Source organism: Typopeltis vanoorti, chromosome 15, assembly GCF_054136105.1.
Source record: "Typopeltis vanoorti isolate ZY-2024b chromosome 15, IOZ_Tvanoo_1.0, whole genome shotgun sequence".
In the NCBI taxonomy this organism is placed as follows: Eukaryota; Metazoa; Arthropoda; class Arachnida; order Uropygi; family Thelyphonidae; genus Typopeltis; species Typopeltis vanoorti.
Genome location: NC_143563.1, coordinates 108,290,238 through 108,309,433, shown reverse-complemented (window position 1 = coordinate 108,309,433; position 19,196 = coordinate 108,290,238). Strand labels below are relative to the sequence as shown.

At 35.1% G+C, this 19,196-nt stretch overlaps 1 protein-coding gene across 2 annotated transcripts in view; it reads right to left on the bottom strand.

Annotated features, from left to right (window-relative positions):
- The window catches only part of Cdc27 (cell division cycle protein 27), a 392,586-nt gene extending 387,919 nt beyond the window's left edge, over nt 1-4,667 (bottom strand). For both annotated transcript variants that reach the window (XM_090405839.1, XM_090405840.1), the window contains exon 1: nt 4,492-4,667. In XM_090405839.1, coding sequence (XP_090261965.1) covers nt 4,492-4,515 — 24 coding nt within the window. In that variant the 5' untranslated portion in view covers nt 4,516-4,667. The remainder of the gene's footprint in view (nt 1-4,491) is intronic.
- Nucleotides 4,668-19,196: the final 14,529 nt, after the last annotated feature.

The window sequence follows — 19,196 nt, the reverse complement described above, 5'->3', positions numbered from 1 at the left end:
GCTAATATTGTTTGAATTAACTGTACTGAAGATGTCCTATGATACTTAGGATGAAATATTTACTTATTAAAAATCTTATTACTGTGGTTACGTGTGTATATTTAGTTAGAATTAAAGGAAATACAGGAAGATGGTTTGATGCTGAATCACATATAAGACCTTAATCACATATGCAAACCTTTCGGCCAGCCGAGTGGTTAGCGTATCCGCTCTCCATCCAAAGGGCTGCGGGTTTGAATCCTGCTGTGGGCATGGATGTTTGTGATTGTCTTTGGAAATACTAGTGGTGGTCAACAGTAGATGGCGTTGGTGTAGTTGCAGTCAGTTGGTGGATTGGGTTGTGAAGACAGAGGTGTCAAATAATAATAATAATAAAGACAAGGGCATGCAGCACCATCTCTACTCTTATTTATCTATATGGATCGCATTATGAAAATAAGTAGCATTAACCTGATATTACACTCCTCTTTGCTTTATACAGATAATGTTGTACTCCTAAACAAATCTGGTGCAAGTCTGTGAGATGCTCTTACTAAACCAAATAATAAAACTCCAACAAATCTAGTATGAATATGAGCAATAAAAAGACCAAAACCAGGAAAACTGGCACGAATATACAAAACGTCAACTGCATTTTCAGTGAAGGACCTATAGAACAAGTAAAATATTTCAGCTATTAAGTGGTTTTTACTGAAGATAGCAAATTTGGAAATTTACAGCAGAATTAACAAAGCTAGTATGGTAGAAAATCAACTCTATAATTTCTATGGAATAAGAGAGAAATTAGTCAAAACACGAAACTAGCTAATTTACAGGACGGCATTCAAACAAATTTGAATGCTGTCCTGTAAATTATTTCTAACCCATCTCTGGGAGATTGCAGTTCTGAGAGATTTAGGGGGTTAGTGAACAGATGGCATCAGTGGAAGAATTGTATTAAAAATGACGATGTTTACAAAGAAACTTGACATTGTTAGCCTTCAGGAATATGTTAGCAGGACTAATTTCAAGTGATATGGTATGTCACTTAAACAGAATGGGAAAAGGAAAGTTATCAAATTAAGTGTTCTTTGCCAGGATGGTAGCAAAAAAATCCTGAGAAAGACCAAGTCTATATGGATGATTCAGTCTGCAATGTCCTAGAAACTTGGCAATATGGTACTGTCATAGTATCCTGTACAGGATGTGTGTGTATTTTTATAAACTGAAAGGATGGGATTTTTATTCCAATGTGATAGAAATTCATGGAATTGTCATAAGACTAACAAAATCAATACAACATAATCTCAATATAACAGGAATTAACTGGTCTCATCTGTTTCACTTTTACAAAATTAAAACATCATGGTTAAAATGTGTTGTGTTACACCATAAAATGTGAAATGATTTATGACAAAAAAATTCCCATCAAACTTTTATAGTGGCAGTATTTGTCTGTTATAAAAATCATATTAATTAGATGAAGTTAATTAACTGTTTATGTTTTATAACTGAACCAACCATGGCATGTTTGTATGTCAATCATCACATGGATGCAAGTATCTATCAAAGTTAATAGAATGTTTAGATACTAATTAAATACCAGAAATGAAGCTTAATTCTTTTCTTTATTTTTATTTTCTTTATTTATTTATTTTTTTGTATATTTCATCCCTAAGGTCAATGGGATAATTAAAATCAGTTACACAAGTGAAGTAACTTCATTTTCGTTTTCACCAAAAGTTCTACCTGTAACCATGGATTCACTACAATCAAAACCCATTTTGATGAACTAAAAATGGGTGGCTGATCAGACAGTAGTATATGAAAGAGTAGAATACAGGAAAATGAGGGCGGCTAATAGTGCCTCTGGGCTTTGTACTAGGACAACCACTACTTAATAGACATATTAATAATTTAATCGATTGTTCAGTTGTTTGCTGATGATGCAAAATTGGGATAGGCAATTGTTAACAGCTGGTCTGGTGGTTAGTATGTCCGCTCTCCAGCCAAGAGTGTGTGGATTTGAATCCCGTCATGGATATGGATGTTTGTAATTGTCCTACAAACTCTGTGTGCAAAGTGAATCTGCAAACCTACCACTTATTCTAGCAGAAGACTTCACTCCCAAAAACCCTTTGGGATACAGGAGTGACCATATGGCATCTGCAGATGTCAAATGCAGGGGAAAAAAAAAAGAATATTAATAAAGGTGATATAGAGATCTGCAGGATGATTAAGTGGCAGTGTGAACAAAGGATAAGTTATCAGTTTAATGTCAAAAAAAAATTTTTGTTTTTAATTATACACTTTGCATACAGTATATTACACTGATGTACTGGATTACAGTAAACTGATAAAGAGGGATGATAGTGGACAGGTATCTGAAGCTCAGAGGGCATATTACAGAAGTTCATCATCTAAGTAACACTTAGATGATGAACACACTGACAAGTAGAAAAGGAGAGTTATTATCCCTCTTTATAAGACTATGATATGGACACATCTTGCATCTTGACCACTATACACAGATTTGGTCACCTGAAATTTCTGGGAATGAGGAGGCAGTGAAGAGGATTCACAGACAATTGACCAAACTAGCAGAAGGTCTGTGGAATGCTCTCTATGAGGATGGATTGAAGGCATGTTGGTTGCAAACTTCACTTGACAAGTGGAAAAGAGAGGACATGACAGGAACTTATAAGTTACTAAAGGAGTTCTATAAGACTGATACAAAAACAATTTGTGATACATGATGAGCAGGAAGAGCTAAGGGTCTTCTCTTAAAGTTATGTAAGATAATAATGATGATTAGCAGTGGTGTGAGAGACTAGATGTTTTGCTAGAATGGTGGAGAATGACTGGAAAGGATTGCCAGAGGTGGTTGTGAGTGCTGTGACAGTGAATAAGATTTATGAAAGTACTATGCAAATAGTGGCTTTGGTGTGGACATCCTACAATGACTCTTTTGACTCTGTGGAAAAGCCTGTTATATAATAAATTTTGGTTTGATAAGAAACTCCTGTTTTATTGTATTAGTCATGTTGATGAGATTATGGAAATACTTCATGCCTTAATAATGAACTTACTAGAGAAAAACATTTCTATCAATAAAGGTTGAAAGTGTGTAAATGTAGAATCCAAACTTGCACTAATGTGTATATGATTATTATTATACAAGCACCTCCAAGGAGTCTGAAGACTTATCATGGGAGACCCAAACTATCCATATACTATCATATCTTTCCTTGAAATCATTGAGGCAGACAAAGCGCTTGCAACTGACTCCAGCAACCAAAATGATCTAGTCCTCATGTCACTGTTGATCATACTATTACTCAATTTCCAAGAATGACTTCTTGTTCTGTCATTTGTTGATAAAATATTTCCATATGCATTAATCCTATAAAACCCTTTTAGTAACTTACATGTTTCTATCATATCCCCTGTTTTCTGTCTATCAAATAACTTTTGCAATCCACAAACCTTCTATCATCATGACAGACATTCCACAAACCACTCACCAACTTGGTCACTTGCCTCTGAATCTTCTCTACGACTTTCTCATCCCAAGAAACCCACAGGACCAAACCTAAGCACAGTAATCCAGATGTGAACATATCAAGACCTTATATAGAGAAATGATAACTTATCTCCACACTAGTATGCTCTTCAATAACCAAGTAATCTTATGAACTACTTAGAACACCTCAACAACATGCCCTCCTAACTTCAGCTTTGTATCCACCAACATCCCCAAGTTCCTAGCTTCATCAATTTTCTCCATCATCCAAAATGTATCACTTTTCCTTACACTGGTCCCCATTATCTTTTGCCCATACTGTTAGCCTATTCCACCTATTGATTTTTTTTCACACTTTGTGTCTATGATGAAATATGTTATAGGATTCATCTTTTTTGTTAATGCTTTTAGTGAAATGAAAATTAATTTTTATTGATGTGTCAGTATAGTGACGTTATACTGTTTGTGAACTATTTTTCTATAGTAATTTTATTCAATGCATACTGATGATATACATTTCGATTCGTTTTTTAATCAACTTCGGTTTCAAAACGTACGTCATGGTACCAAGGTCCAGTTAATACAGAAATAATTTTAAATGTAGGTATAAGGACTGCCAAACATTAAAATATTATTAAAACCAAAATTAATATGCATTAAAATGTCATAAAAACAAAATTGTAATCTACTTTACGCATAAGTTTTTTTTCTCTTTTTTATCAGGCGAGTCAGAGAGGAGTTAAGCACAAAATATCTATTTCCTATTCCAAAATGATTTGCCAAAAGCGAGAGCAAAATAAAACCTAAAAATTAGGAGTATCAGTTCCCATGTTTCTGAGGAGATTGCAAAGTTATAGCATATGTTATAACTATTATTAAGGGACCAAATTTTTAGAAATATATGAATAAATAAAACGTTCATTTCCAGGGTGACAGTGCATTCAGTTTAAATTAAAATTCCGTTATGCGAAGTAGCCAAATAAACTTACTTGAACTGGTTCCTGAACGATCATTATAAGCTAATAGAACTAACAGTTTCCTTCTGTTTATATATATATATGTATATATATATATTTAATGAATGAAACCTGAGGTGCAATTTCACAACCAAAGGGTTGCGAAGTTACTAATGTTTCCTATATACATCAACTTTTCGTACCGCAAACCACCATGTTAACAGATTCAAAAGAATCTCACATTAACTGGAGAAACTCATCCACCAGGGGGCAGTAACTAAATCTTGAACCACAGTTTCAATAAAAAAAAGAGCACATAAATAAAAAAATACACGCTTTTCTATAATGTATCCATACAACAGCGAAAGCGTAAACGCTACTGTATCTCTTTTTAAAAATGCTGTATGTAAAAAAAAAAAAAAAAAAACATAAGTCACGCACTGAAGTAGAAGGAGGCTGACTGCAATTTATGAGGCCATATGGTGTGTGATAGAGGTAAACAGGACAAATAGATAGTCTCTTGCCGCTATATGCTAGAGAATGCTCAGGATGATGTGGATGGTATGCGTCTGCAAATAAGCTCAATGACTAATTATTATAAACAACTTCAATATAGGAACATACGTTAGAAGGAGAAAAGATCACCTGAGGGAAAATAAATATAATTTACGCAGCAGATAAGGAATTAACACATGATAGCTTATGATGAAGAGTAACAGAGGAGTGGGAGTGCTGGATCTTGCACTTCCATTGAAACCAAGAAGACCAGCTTGCAACCAATATCTGAGAACGATCATGCGATTTGAAATATGTATAGATTTTTTTTTTTTTTTAGTTAAGAAGGGTATATTGGAATTGCAGAGCTAGTAATCACGATTAACTTTAGGAGACTGGAGGGATGAGAAACTGAAGATTGGAGCAGTACGAGGGAATTAGAAACTGAAGTGGGAAGATGTGAATAGCGCATGAGAAATAGACAAGAGGTATTTGAACGAACTGTAGCGAAGTACATAACTAGCATCAGGAGGACATATAAAGTATGGATGAGTGGCATCATTCAGCTGCAGCTAAAAAAAAAAAAAGATGTTTGTGGAGAGAATTAAAAGAGAAAGATGAATCATAAGTTCATTACCAGTATTAAAGACACGCCAGAAGGGAGACCAGTATGATAAGAAAGGCAAAGTCAGAATAAGAGAGGAAATTGTCTCAACAAGAAGAGTAATCTCAATTTTTTTTTTTTTTTTTTTGGTACATGACAAGTAAAAGGAAGAAAGGCTACAGTAAAATAATTTTGATCAATGCTCATAAAGGTGACTGAACCCGACGAAATACTAAATGACTCTTTGCAAAGTAACATCATCGATGTTCACATAGGACATAGGTGTATACGATATTACAAGGCCTTGATGAAAACACAAGTATGCGATCAGATAGGATATTAGTAGTTTGGTAGTTTTCCTACTCCACTTCCCTAGCTCATTCCGGTTATAAAATTGGAACCCCTTTAATCACATTGTTTAACTTCAGTCTTTCTTCAGATGGGGCCTAAAGGAGTGGAAAATAATTCCGGTGAATACATGAAACCCCAAGACAATGGTGGAAAATTATTTACTAGTCAGTATCTCAGGAGTAAAGGTAAAATTTAGGTACGGGTCGAGAGGAATAGGATACTGAATGAGGTTAAGCATGGTTTTGTGCAAAGGAGTGACAGGCTGGAAGCATTCCATATTCAAAAACAGAGACCTAAATGGCTAGTTTACTCTCTTTGGAAAAATAAGACTTTATCATAATATTTAAAATTAAACATTTAGATAATAAAATTGCTGTAATATCACTTAAGGTTTGAAATATTCATATTTGATTTAGAAACGTTTTTACATGCTCTTTTGTGAGTCATACTGAGATACGTGTAGCTCAGTGGATGTGGCGTTTGCACACCACTGCGCTTGACTGCATGAAGGAAGACTTTGTTTCGAATCTAGTCGTCAACTAGAGGAAATTTTTCTAATCCTTTTTTTGACCGGTTCCCGAGTTAGTCGATCTCTGGCACGGACAAGCCACTTTTTTCTCCCGGAAACTCGAGTTTTTCGTCCCGTAAAATCAAGAAAATCGACCGCAGAATACACATTATTTCAGACATTAAATATATTGTGTTAGGGTTAGGGACCACGAGATCGCGGCACTTGTTGAGCCGTCTCTCGTCACTGCATGCTGTTTAATTAGTGATAGCGTTAAGCCAGCTATCTCTGATTGGCTGCCAGTGGAGATTGAACCGCCCACTCAGTCTCCAAAAGTTAGATAGGACTAAGCGGCCTCGCCTACTCCCTATACGGGAATAAAAAGGCGTTAGCTGATTTTTTTATTACAATTTAAGTCTATATGCTGAAAAAGGGCAAAATCGATACATACATACAGAGCCGGCGCTAGGGTCTTTGTCGTCCACATTCAATTTCTATCTAAGCGCCCCTGTAATGGGCGTGTGTGGTTCTTTTACTATAATAAATATTTAAGTTATTTGAAATTTCTTAAATAAATTTTGACAGAACAACTACACGTTGGTTCACTAAATGTAATGAACCGGGGGTGTTGATCAAGCAGGATAATCGTTAAAAACCCGAATATTCAAAAAATTCTCAAAAGTTAAAGCAAAATTTGATAAAGCCACTTCACTTTAATCGTTGAATATAATGATACAGGGATTATAGCCTTCTCACTAACCCGAATCGCTAACAAAATTAAAATGAAATTTAATTAAAGTTAAAATTTATTTGAACTAAAGTTAAAAAAATTCTTGCATTTTAGAAGTTACTAAATTCTTAGTAACTTGTAAAAATTGTTTAATTTTTTTTTAAGTGGAACTATCTTTTAGGAAAATAAAAGAAACTCAAGATAGATTGAGAAAATAAGAAAAGGATTCAGAAATAATTAGAACATTTAATATAAGTATTCAAAAAATGATATCTTTACAGAATAACAGAAAATAAATTAAATTACCTAAATATACTCGAAATTTTTTTTATTAAAATTTTAGAGCTTTTCAAGAGAGCCTGTATAGCTCAGTAGAAGTGGCGTTTGCAATCTACAGCACTTGACTGCACGAAGAAAGGATTTGGTGGTTCAAATCTAGTCGCAGACTAGAGGAAATTTTCCTAAGCCTTTTTTCGACCGGGTTACGAGTTAGTCGATCTCTGGCATGGGCTAGCAGATTTTTTCTCCCGGAAACTCGGATTTTTCGTCCCGTAAACTCAAGAAAATCGACCGTTGAACCAACACTATTTTCAGACATTAAAAATATTGTGTTAGGGTTAAGGACCACGAGATGGCGGCACTAGCTTTCCGCCTTCTTTACTGCGTACCGATGAATCAGTGATAGCCTTGGGCCAGCCATCTCTCTGATTGGCTATCAGTGGAGATTGAACTGTCCACTCAGTCTCCAAAAGTTAGATAGGGTAAACGGCCCCGCCTACTCCCTATACGGGAACAAATAGGCATTAGCTGATGTGTTTTTTTTTTAGGGGTTTTGATTTCATTTTCACAAAATCAGAAATAATGGTCTTAACGTGTAATTCCGCACATATATCATTTTCAATAGCTATTAACGCCAAACTAACAAGCCTTTTTTGTGACATACTTGTTCTTAAGTAGGTTTTAATCTGTTTCAACTTGGAAAAGGAACGTTCACCGCTCGCTACACTAACAGGTAAGGTTAACAGTATTCTTAAAGCAATTAAAAGTTAGGGAAAGATAAATTATTGGATACAGTAAAATTAAGAATATCGAAAGGCTTTTGAATATTTAAATTTTCCTTCCGAAAAATATTCCGGAAAGCACATAACTCGGCATATAGCATTTATATTCTACTGCATTTACGTCTTTATTGTCGCCGTCCTTCAAGAGAATTTCTAAATCGTCACAATTTTTTCGTAAAACTTCGTTATTAATTTGTAGTAACCTATACAAGTAAAATTATCATAATATGTTTTGGGCTGTTCAAAACGTTCTATTAACGAACATCTAGAAGTGTATAAAACACATTCACTCTAAATTTATCTTCTGGCGATTGTGGCGTTTCGTCGTGAAGCTCGTAGTCAAATTGTCGTGTCTTCTATCGTCGTCGAACTTCCGTACCAGTTTTAAATTCTTGTTCTCCATCCACCTCTTCACTCAGTTCTTTTGCCGTTTTTAGAACTTCTTTAAAATTTGTATCTGATCGATACTCTTGTAAGAATATTTTTAAGTTTTCGATAGATTCTAAAGCAAGTGTAATGTTCATATTTTTGTCTTGAAGCATTTTACTCACAGGGTTTATTCTGTTAAGTAAATCATGCCAAGTTATAAGAGAGCAAATAAATTTGTAGTCCTTTATTTTAGCACATAATGTTTGTGCTTCATGCTGAGTTTCTTTATTAATATTTTCATTATTTAAATTTTCAAAACGCGCATCGTAAATTTCTCCTAACTGATATCGTAGAGGGCGGATTGCATTAATTTTACTTTCTCATCACGTTTCTGATGGCTGTTTCAATGTTAATTTTTTACGAACTTTAAAAGGATTGGCCAACGTTTGTAAGAGAATGAAAGGAAATTGTATATTTCTTGAATAATTGCAAATAAACTAATTGTATCTGCATTCACTTTGGCTGCATCGTTAACGATTAAATTTAGAGTATGAGCAGCACACACTTTTAAAGAAAAAACTCGAGGATTTTTGTTCAAAAGCAAATTTTGGAGCCCATATTTTTTCCCTTTCATATTTGCCCCATTGTCATACCCTTGACCTCGAATGTCTTCAATGGGAATGTTCCATTATTGTTACACATAACTGTGAAATCTGATATATCTGCAAAACCTAAAAAGTTTTCCTTGATCTTGACAATTCCATTGTCACAGGAAACAAAGCGAATAATAATGGTCATTTGTTCTGTTTTACTTGCATTAGGTGTGCAGTTTAAAATTATGGAATAATATTTAGACTTTTGAATTGATAATAAAATTTTATCCCTGATTGCGTTACTTAAAGTTTTCAATATTTTATTTTGACTGTCTTTACTCAAACAGTGTACTCTATTTTTCGTTATAGGGCCCATTCAACATCATTTTCCATAACGGGATCAAACTTCGCAAACAGTTCGACTAATTTTAAAAAATTGCCGTTATTCCTTTCATATAATTTATCAGATGATCCGCGAAAAGCTAAATTTTGGCTACGAAGGAATTTTATAATTTCAATCAGGCGTTCTAAAACACTCGTCCAATGTTTCTTTTACATTTCATACATGCTTTGAGTCTGACAATCAATAGGAGTTCTGTTTTTTTTTAATTTTTATCAAGTTCTTTCCATTTTAAGAAACTTTTCATGTGAATTAAACTAGTCTCATGTCTATGCAAATAAACTAATTGTATCTGCATTCACTTTGGCTGACATTTCTTACATTTCTTATGTACTTACATTTCTCCAATCGTTATAACCTTCTACAAGACTACTTGATTCAGCAGGTGAGAAAAGTTTGCAACAAAATCAAAAAACAGAATTTAAAGTTTCGTAATAAATGAGCCATGTTCTTGGCACGAGCTCCCCGTTTTCCATTTTTCTATTATAATACGTGTCGCCAAATTTACGACCATATGTATCTCTGGGGTATATTATATTTTTATTTTGAACAGGCCCCATTTCAATTAAAACAACTCGTAATTTTTCATCAATATTTCCCCATTCACCTGGATCTTCTAAATTTACAGAGATTAACAATGTGTTTGTTTCGTGCAACTACAACTAAATCTTCTCCTAACTGGTTTTCACTTAAATCATGCGTCTTGTTATCTTGTTCAATAGTTGCAATAGTACTTTCATGCAAACTGGATGATGTGCACGGTTCTTCAACTCGGATTTCTGATGTATCGAGTTGGTTACAATCTGCATCAGAATATTTTAATATTTTAACAAATTTATTAACAGCCCCAGTTTGTTTCTTAATATCTGCTTCTTTTGCAGCATGACGTGAACAGGATAACTTTTTTAAAATTTTTCATTTCATTTCTACTTTATACCCACAAGAAATTATTACACAACACGACTCAGAGACGAAATAATAGTCCGAACTGTTAGTAGCCTACTGAGATACGTACCATATCTCAACACGACACAGAGATGAAATAAAGGTCGGCACTGCGCTACTGTCAGTTGCCATCTGAGATGCGTACCATATCACTGGTTAACTAGCAACAAATGTTTTGTACGAAAATTCGTTTCTGCGCTAAAATCCTTCACCGTTTCACTTTAGATAGACTGCAGTAGACACAACATTCTGCAGGCAAGCATTTAGCCCTCTCGCTGCAAAATTGTAAACAGCCGGCTGATCAAATACAATTTTTTTTAAATTTTTATTTGGTGTATCCAGCCTTATTTATTTTAATATTGATCATTCTAAGAATTTTTTGTTTTTATGATAAAAATTTTGTTTCTTAAAAATGAACTTATGAACCGTGCCCCTGCGGCGGCGGCCCCTCGTAGCGGCGCCTGCATGAATCGCATGCTTTGCATGCCCGCTTCCGCTGGCCCTGCATACATACATACGATGGACAGACAAAAGAAAGATGATCAAAAAATATAGACAAAGGTCTGGAAATAGATGCAGTACGAGGGTGGTCTAAAACGTTCTCTGCCTAACAATGAAAAAAAAAAAAAAATTTATAATTTCAAAATTATTTTTATTTTTCAACATAATCTCCCTTAAGACTAATACATTTATTCCAGCGATGCTCCAGCTCCATTATCCCGTCCCTGTAGAGGTTCTCTGTAAGATCAGCAAAATACCCATCTACAGTTGCAATCACCTCTTGATACGAAGAAAAACGCTGACCAGCGAGGATGAGTTTTAGTTTTGAGAAGAGATAGAAGTCAGAGGGAGCCAAATCTCGGAAATAGGGTGGATGTTCCAACAATTCATAGAGCAGATCCCTTAATTTTCCTATTACCAAATGCACTGTACAGATGAAAGATGATTTTTTTCTTCTGCAAACCGGGTCTTTTATCACGAATTTTTTCGTTTAGGCTGGTTAAATGATCGGAATAATAATCCCTGGTTATTGTTTTACCCTTTTTAAGATAATTAATAATCATCCCAAAACACCGATGCCATGACCTTTCCTGCTGATGGAACCGACTTTTTCTTCTTTAGCGCTGAACAACCGGCTTCTGTGCACTGTTTTGACTACCGTTTGGATTCTGGTGTGTAATGGTGAATCCAAGTCTCACCCATAGTAATACATCGACGCACAAAATCAATTTTAATCTTGTTAACACGTTCATTGCCTATCGCGCGATGCGAGTTCTCACCAAACGGCCGATCACGCGTTATTGCGTGGACGTCGCTAACTAAATAAAAAAAAAAAAAAAAATTGGCCACCACACAAAATTCCAATTTTCAGCTTGGCAATGAAAGTGTTAAAGTGTGAGTGCGTTTTTGATATGCTATGAGCATACGCTGCACACATATTGTGCAAAGCAATTCCATTTGCAATTCTTCATGCAAAATATATCCTACACGTATTTTGAAATGCCTATAGTCTCAACAGTTTCACTCACTTTGACTCGATCATCTTCAAGGCTGGTACCGCCACATTGAAATTTGGCAGCCCATTTCTTAATTGTCGAAAATGAAGGAGAAGAGTGCCCATAAACTTTTATGAGCTTCAAATGAATTTCGTTTGGCGTAAAATCTTGTTTTACAAAGAATTTTATAACTGCGCAATACTCAGTTTTATCCATTTCAAGAGATACAGACAACACTTTTGCTTCAGACAGCTGTTTAAAACAAACTACTTGATATAATGACTTGCAATTTCACATGGATGTTTATGACAGATGTAGAGACTTAGAAAAAAAATTTTGTCATCTATGCTCGAGGCTTAGAACTTTTCAGACCACCTTCGTGTATTTTGATTTTAACATATCAAAAAAGGAAATAATAAATTTAATTCAGTAACTTTTAACAACTTCATGAATAAGATTACCAAAAGAAATCTGTGATTATGAATATTTCATCGGATGCAAGAATAATAGTTTTCAGTAGGTACAGTTATGAACATCAAGAGCAATTCTAATAACTTAGTAATATCACGCTCAACTTATTAAAGAAAATAAAGGAATCCTTACTGTACTGAAGACCTAAGTATATAAAATTCGAAATCAAACATACCTCAAACAAATATATTAAAGGTGAAAAATCATCAAATGGAATCAGCTAACGCCTTTTTAATCCCATATAGGGAGTTGACGAGGCCGTTTTAGCCCTATCTTACTTTTGGAGACTGCGTGGGCAGTTTACTCTCCACTGGTAGCCAATTATAGTTACCTAACCAAAGGCTATCAATTAAGAAGCACGCGGTGATGGGGCAGCTCAATACTTGCTGACATCTCGTAGTCCTTAACCCCAGCACAAAATATTTTTTAATGTCTGAAAATAGTGTGGGTCTACTGTGGATTTTATTGATTTTATTGGGTTTACAGGACGAAATACCCGAGTTTGCAGAAGAAAAATTCACTTGCCCGTGCCCGACATCGATTAACTCTGGAGCCGGTCGAAAAACGTCTTATAAAAAGTTCTAGTCGACGACTAGAATCTAACTCGTGACTCTCTTTCTTTGGTCGTTTTAGCGCTGAAGAGTGTAAATATCACTTCTTCTGAGAAAAACTGGCTATTTAGGAGAAAAATTTCTCACATATTTAAAAACATCTTCTCCAAAGGGCATAAGCAAATCCGTTTAGCACTGAACTAACTTTTAATTACTGTGGACAGCCAATTTCCAATAATGTACGCCATCACAGCGAGCTAGCCCTAAAATCTTTACATATAAATCTTTACATATCGTAATTATGGTTGATCCTGTGTACGATATTCATCTTCGTAATATAAACCACGCAACCATAGCAGGCTTCCAAGAATTTAACACACAACTATTCAGAAAACTTCATTATCCAACTTCACATAAGTTTAAAAAAAGTATTGGTTATACCTTCTCCACATCGTTATGGGATATATTTTAATTCTAACTTTCTAGATGGGAGAAGAATTTTATAGCTTAGTATGAGACCACTGACCGTTTTTGGAGGCTCTAAGTGGCATAAAATGATTTCTTATCTGTAGAACGAGGTTTCTAGCCTTTCCAAAATATAATAAAAATGCAAAAATTAATAAAACTTTAAAAATATAGAAAAAGCCTTTGATTGCTTGCGTTACTCGGTTCTAAAGGTGCACATTGTATCTTCGGCGGGATTCACATAAAAAAACCGACTCGCTTTGGAACAACAAGCTGTACTGTCACCTGTATAACAAAAAAAGAGTTGGAGGTAGCATAGAAGTATAGTCTAATTCAAACTACCCTTATAAAAGGAATACTTCTTGTATAGCACTCAAATATAATCTTTTGAAAATAGACTATAATTATCCGAGAAGGATCACTTTACCAGCATACTATACATGTTTTATAGTATTCGTTGCATAAGGAATATTAGCTTTACTTCACGAAACAGAAAGTTGGCTAAACAATCTCTCAGCTTAAGTAGCTTTCTGTTTATATTAATTACACAATTAATTACATTGAGATATGAACATCAGTACAGCTAACTAAATCTTTCTTTCTATATAATCAAAATACCTAAATCAACTAGGAACTTCGTAAATGACATAACAGATGTCATTGGAGATTAAATAAAGAAAAATTGTTATGCTAGCTCATGCATTGATTACGTCAAAGCATTCGCAGAGGATACCATACCTACACCAAATCCGCTAAAGCCTTTTATTCCCTTATAGGATGAAGGCTAGGCCATTTTAATTCCACCTAACTTTTTGGAGACTGAGTGGGTATTTCAATCTCCACCTGTAGCCAATAGAGATAGATGGCTAAAGACTATCCCTATGTACAAGCAGCAACCAGGAAAGTAAAAAACTAGTACTGCAATGTCCTGGTTACTGACCTTAACTAGACATGTTATTACGCGTGGATAGGCTTATGTTTTCTTCAGACATGTTGTAATGGATTTTACGATATGATATGAACACAAATGGATAAGAACATAACTATTTATTAAGTTAAAAGCTAATATTTCGCTGGTATTATATCCAGCATCTTCAGAGCACACAACACAAAGTTTGTTACAAATTCAAGACAACCACAATCCGGTGTAACAGTTGGGCTAGTATAAGTAATTGCAGCGTGAAACACAAGACTAAAGTCCTAATATGGCACCATCTAGGTTAAAAAAAAAGTTCAAAGTTTTGAAATAGGAGTCCAAATGATAGTCTTAGAAAGTTTGAAAAAATAAAATAAAATAAAAAAATAAATAAAATAAAATATTAATTTGGTCTTAGGATGACTGTCTCCCAATCTTTGGTAAATTTATACAGCCATACTTGTTAAGGTTTGGAGTATGTTTTAAGGCTTCTGTTGATTTCAGGAACAACCTCTCTAACTTGTAGAAGCTTCTGTGCATTACTTTTGTTTCTTTCCAATTGATCCTGTGTGCAGGGGTATCCAAAGCATGGTCTGCCAGACCCGATTTGCCATAGCGAAAGTGTCGGATATATTTTTTGTGTTCACTGAGGCGGATGTCCACAGTTCTTCCTGCCTGTCAATAGTAGGCTTGATGGCAAGAACAGGGCACTTCATAGTGCACTTCAAATACTGGCGTTCGCGAGATGCTGTACGCATGCATAAGCACTACAATGAAGCCAGCGAAAGAACAGTTTTTGAATGTGCAGATTTCAACGCTTCAACGTTGAATATATATACACTAACTTTCCGTGATGTTTACAATTATTTCCTCTATGTTTTACTGGTTATTTCTTTTTTTATGTGTACCTGAAGAAGGCCGATACCAGCTAAAACTAGTTGTACTATTAAACTTTATTTTCATTTTTCTCGGTTTCTAGTCATTGAATTTAAAAACAAAAATGTATATCAACCGAGTAAATCAATCTTCCTGTGTGTGTGTGTGTGTGTGTGTGTGTGTGTGTGTGTGTGTGTGTGTGTGTGTGTGTGTGTGTGTGTGTGTGTGTGTGTGTGTGTGTGTGTGTGTGTGTGTGTGTGTGTGTGTGTGTGTGTGTGTGTGTGTGTGTGTGTGTGTGTGTGTGTGTTTATAAATTGTATCATGTACACCATGCGATGCGTATGATTAAGTGACAGTAGGTAACAATATAAGAGCGTCTGTAGCTGAGTGGGTATAGACGAAGCCGTTTGGTTGAAAAGATGGCTTCGAATCCCTTCTAGGACACCAGAACTTTATAACAGAAGGTGAGTTACAGGTTCTTATACGGATGGCAAGGTTTTTCGTCCCGCAACCAGGCATACCAGCCAACAGAACACACGCCATTTACAGAGAAAGAATACTCATACTAGGGTGGTCTGAAAAGTTCTTGGCCTAACAATGAAAAAAACTAATTTATAATTTCAAAATTATTTTTATTTTTCAATCATAATCTCCCTTAAGACTAATACGATTATTCCAGCGATGCTCCAGCGCCTTTATTTTATCCCTGTAGTGGTTCTCAGTAAGATCTGCAAAATACCCCTCTACAGCTGCAATCACCTCTCGATTCGAAGAAAAACGCTGACCAGCAAGGAAGAGCTTTAGTTTTGAGAAGAGATAGAAGTCAGAGGGAACCAAATCTGGGGAATAGGGTGGATGTTTCAACAATTCATAGTGCAGATCCCTTAATTTTCCATTGCCTTTGCAATGTCCTGATGAAAGATGATTTTTTTCTTCTGGAAATTGGGTCTTTTCTCATGAATTTTTTCGTTTAGTCTGATTAAAAGATCGGAAGAATATTCCCGGGTTATTATTTTACCCTTTTCAAGATAATTAATAAACAAAATACCTTTAGCATTCCAAAACATCGATGCCATGACCTTTCCTACTGATGGAATCGACTTTTTCTTCTTTGGCGCTGAACGACCGGCTTCTGTTTTGACTGCTGTTTGGATTCTGGTGTGCAATGGTGATTCCAAGTCTCATCTGTATCAATAAATCGACGCACAAAATCAATTTTATTCTTGTTAGAAAGCTCCAAGCACTGTTCAGAGATTTCTATGCGAGTGCATTTTTGATCTGCTGTGAACAAGCGCGGCACCCATCTTACGCAAATCTTTTTCATTTGCAATTCTTCATGCAAAATGTATCCTACAGGTTCTTTTGAAATGCCTATAGTCTCAATAATTTCACACACTTTGACTCACCAGTCATTCAATACCATATCGTGCACTTGATCAATGATTTCTGGTGTTGTTACACTTTTTTGACGTCCTTCACGTGATCATCTGGAAGTCTGGTACGGCCACGTTCGAACTTGGCAGCCCATTTCTTAATTGTCGAAACCAAAGGAGAAGAGTGCCCATAAACTTTTATGAACTTCGAATGAATTTCTTTTGGGGTTAAACCTTCTTTTACAAGAATTTTATAACCGCACGATGCTCAATTTTATCCATTTCAAGGGATACAGACAACACGTTTGCTTCAGACAGCTGTATAAAACAAACTACTTGATAGAATAACTTGCAATTTCACATGGATGCTTATGACAGATGTACCAACTTAGAAAAAAATCTTTCCGACACTATTGCCATCTATTACCGAGGCCGAGAACTTTTCAGACCATCTTTGTAGTTATAGGACTAACCACCTTATCTTGGAGTTATGTTTACCAAATTCATGGATACTTGAAGGTAGCTGTTCCTGTTAGAGCCAATGATGATGATGATGAGGGAATAATATTTTTACATATTGTGCGGAAGAACTAGTTCAAGAACTATTGATTAATTCGCCAGCGAATTTCCCTACAAATGTTTTTCAAGTAATAATAATAAAATTTTACAATACATGAAACTGAAACTGCACTTAACGCCGAAAAGAATGAGAAAACGGCTAAATCAGACGGTACAACAGTAGAGGCTATTAAATAAAGATGCATTGTTTCCCCACTTAGTTACTTTGTTTCCGAAGCATATAAATTTTGGAAACAATTGGAGGGAGGTCCTGATAATACTAAAAAAAAATTTCAAATCTAAACAGCCCAGAAAATTAGAGAGGAATCACAATAAAAATTTGTGACAGAAATGCTTCTAACCGAAATGAACTTTGCACATGAACAAAATTCGAAGGAGGCCTCCATTTAATCTTAAACTTCATAGCTTTTTCAAAGCCTTCGACTCAGTCAATAAACAATGGATGTTCAAAATTCTCAGTTATCATGGCATGCCTTGAAAACAATCAATAGCAGAATAATATATAATAGCGGAAGTATACCAGAATTACTATGCAAGAAGTAAAGATTCATGGATACATTAACATTAACAAAAACAGAATAGAATAAAACTTAAGCTTAACAAAACGAGGTAGTGAAAAGAAAGCAAAAAGCTCTTATTCCATAAAAGCTAAAGTAATATCAGGACATCCGAACTCATCAGGTGACAAACACAAAAATTCGTTTGTAGTCAAGCCATATTTACTTTATGGTTCTCAGACGTGGAACATTACTACTCAATGCACGATTAATATAATCAGTAGCCTTAGAACATATCGTCGATCAATCTTGGGGGGGAGGGTTTTTTTATTTTATTTATATGAGAAGTCACATTTCTAATACTTTTACTCTCATCTTAAAGAAAGAATTACAGCAAAGACTTACCAGAAACAATTCAAAAAAGTCAACTAAAGTGGTTGGGATATTATCTTAGACATCCACCATCACTTATATTCGGTGCTCTTCCTGTCTACAGGCCAACTGATGGACACAGACCCAAAGGAAGTTTCTGTATGAATCGCCAAAGACAGATTTGGCAACACAACCATAACCCGGTCATACGATACGTTGAGTTCCACACCACCGTCGTACAGCGAATTTTATTGTATAACGAATCACTGCCTCCTTTTTTTTCACTTGTACATTATTATTATTATTATTATTATTATTATTATTATTATTATTATTATTATCACGTAACACCTCCAAGGACTCACCCAGGAAGGGCACTCTACTCTTCAACTCTCCGTCCCCACCCTTTAATCCACCACTACACAGAACCACTACTTCCATTATCATCTACATACAACGCCATCTACTGGTTACCACCACCATCACAAACATTTTTTGTCTATAAATTGCTTGTGTTCTTAAGGTCGATTTGGTTGTATGCCGAATTAAAAACCCTAGTTTTTGGAGGAAATAATCCTTGCTACCTCCGTATGAGATCGGCTAACTCACCTTCAATCGGGAAAAAAAAAAAAAAAAAAAAAAAAAAATATATATATATATATATATATATATATATAAAGATGCCTGTAATGGTTTGATAACGTTTTTGAGCAGCCATACTTGTGCGTAAACGATGTATATAAATCATTTATTTACGTCAGGTATGCAAACAAAAATGTAGAAGAATTTTCGCAAACGAAAAATTTATTCTGAATAGCTTGGCTTAAGGGTACACTCCAACCAGAGTTCGCCCATCGATCTACATCATTAAACTTTTTTTTCCCAATTCGTCAATAAGATTATCACGTTTACGGATAACTGCAATATTAAATAGTATAGCACTTCTCACTTCACTTTATACTTGTTTTAAACACCTAAAACAACAGTAGCGCAAGGTAAATTTAGCCTGCAGCCGATCTTAGTCGGCGATACACCACTGTCACGAAGAACGTAATGTAACAGATTTACGCGACTTATTTTCACTGG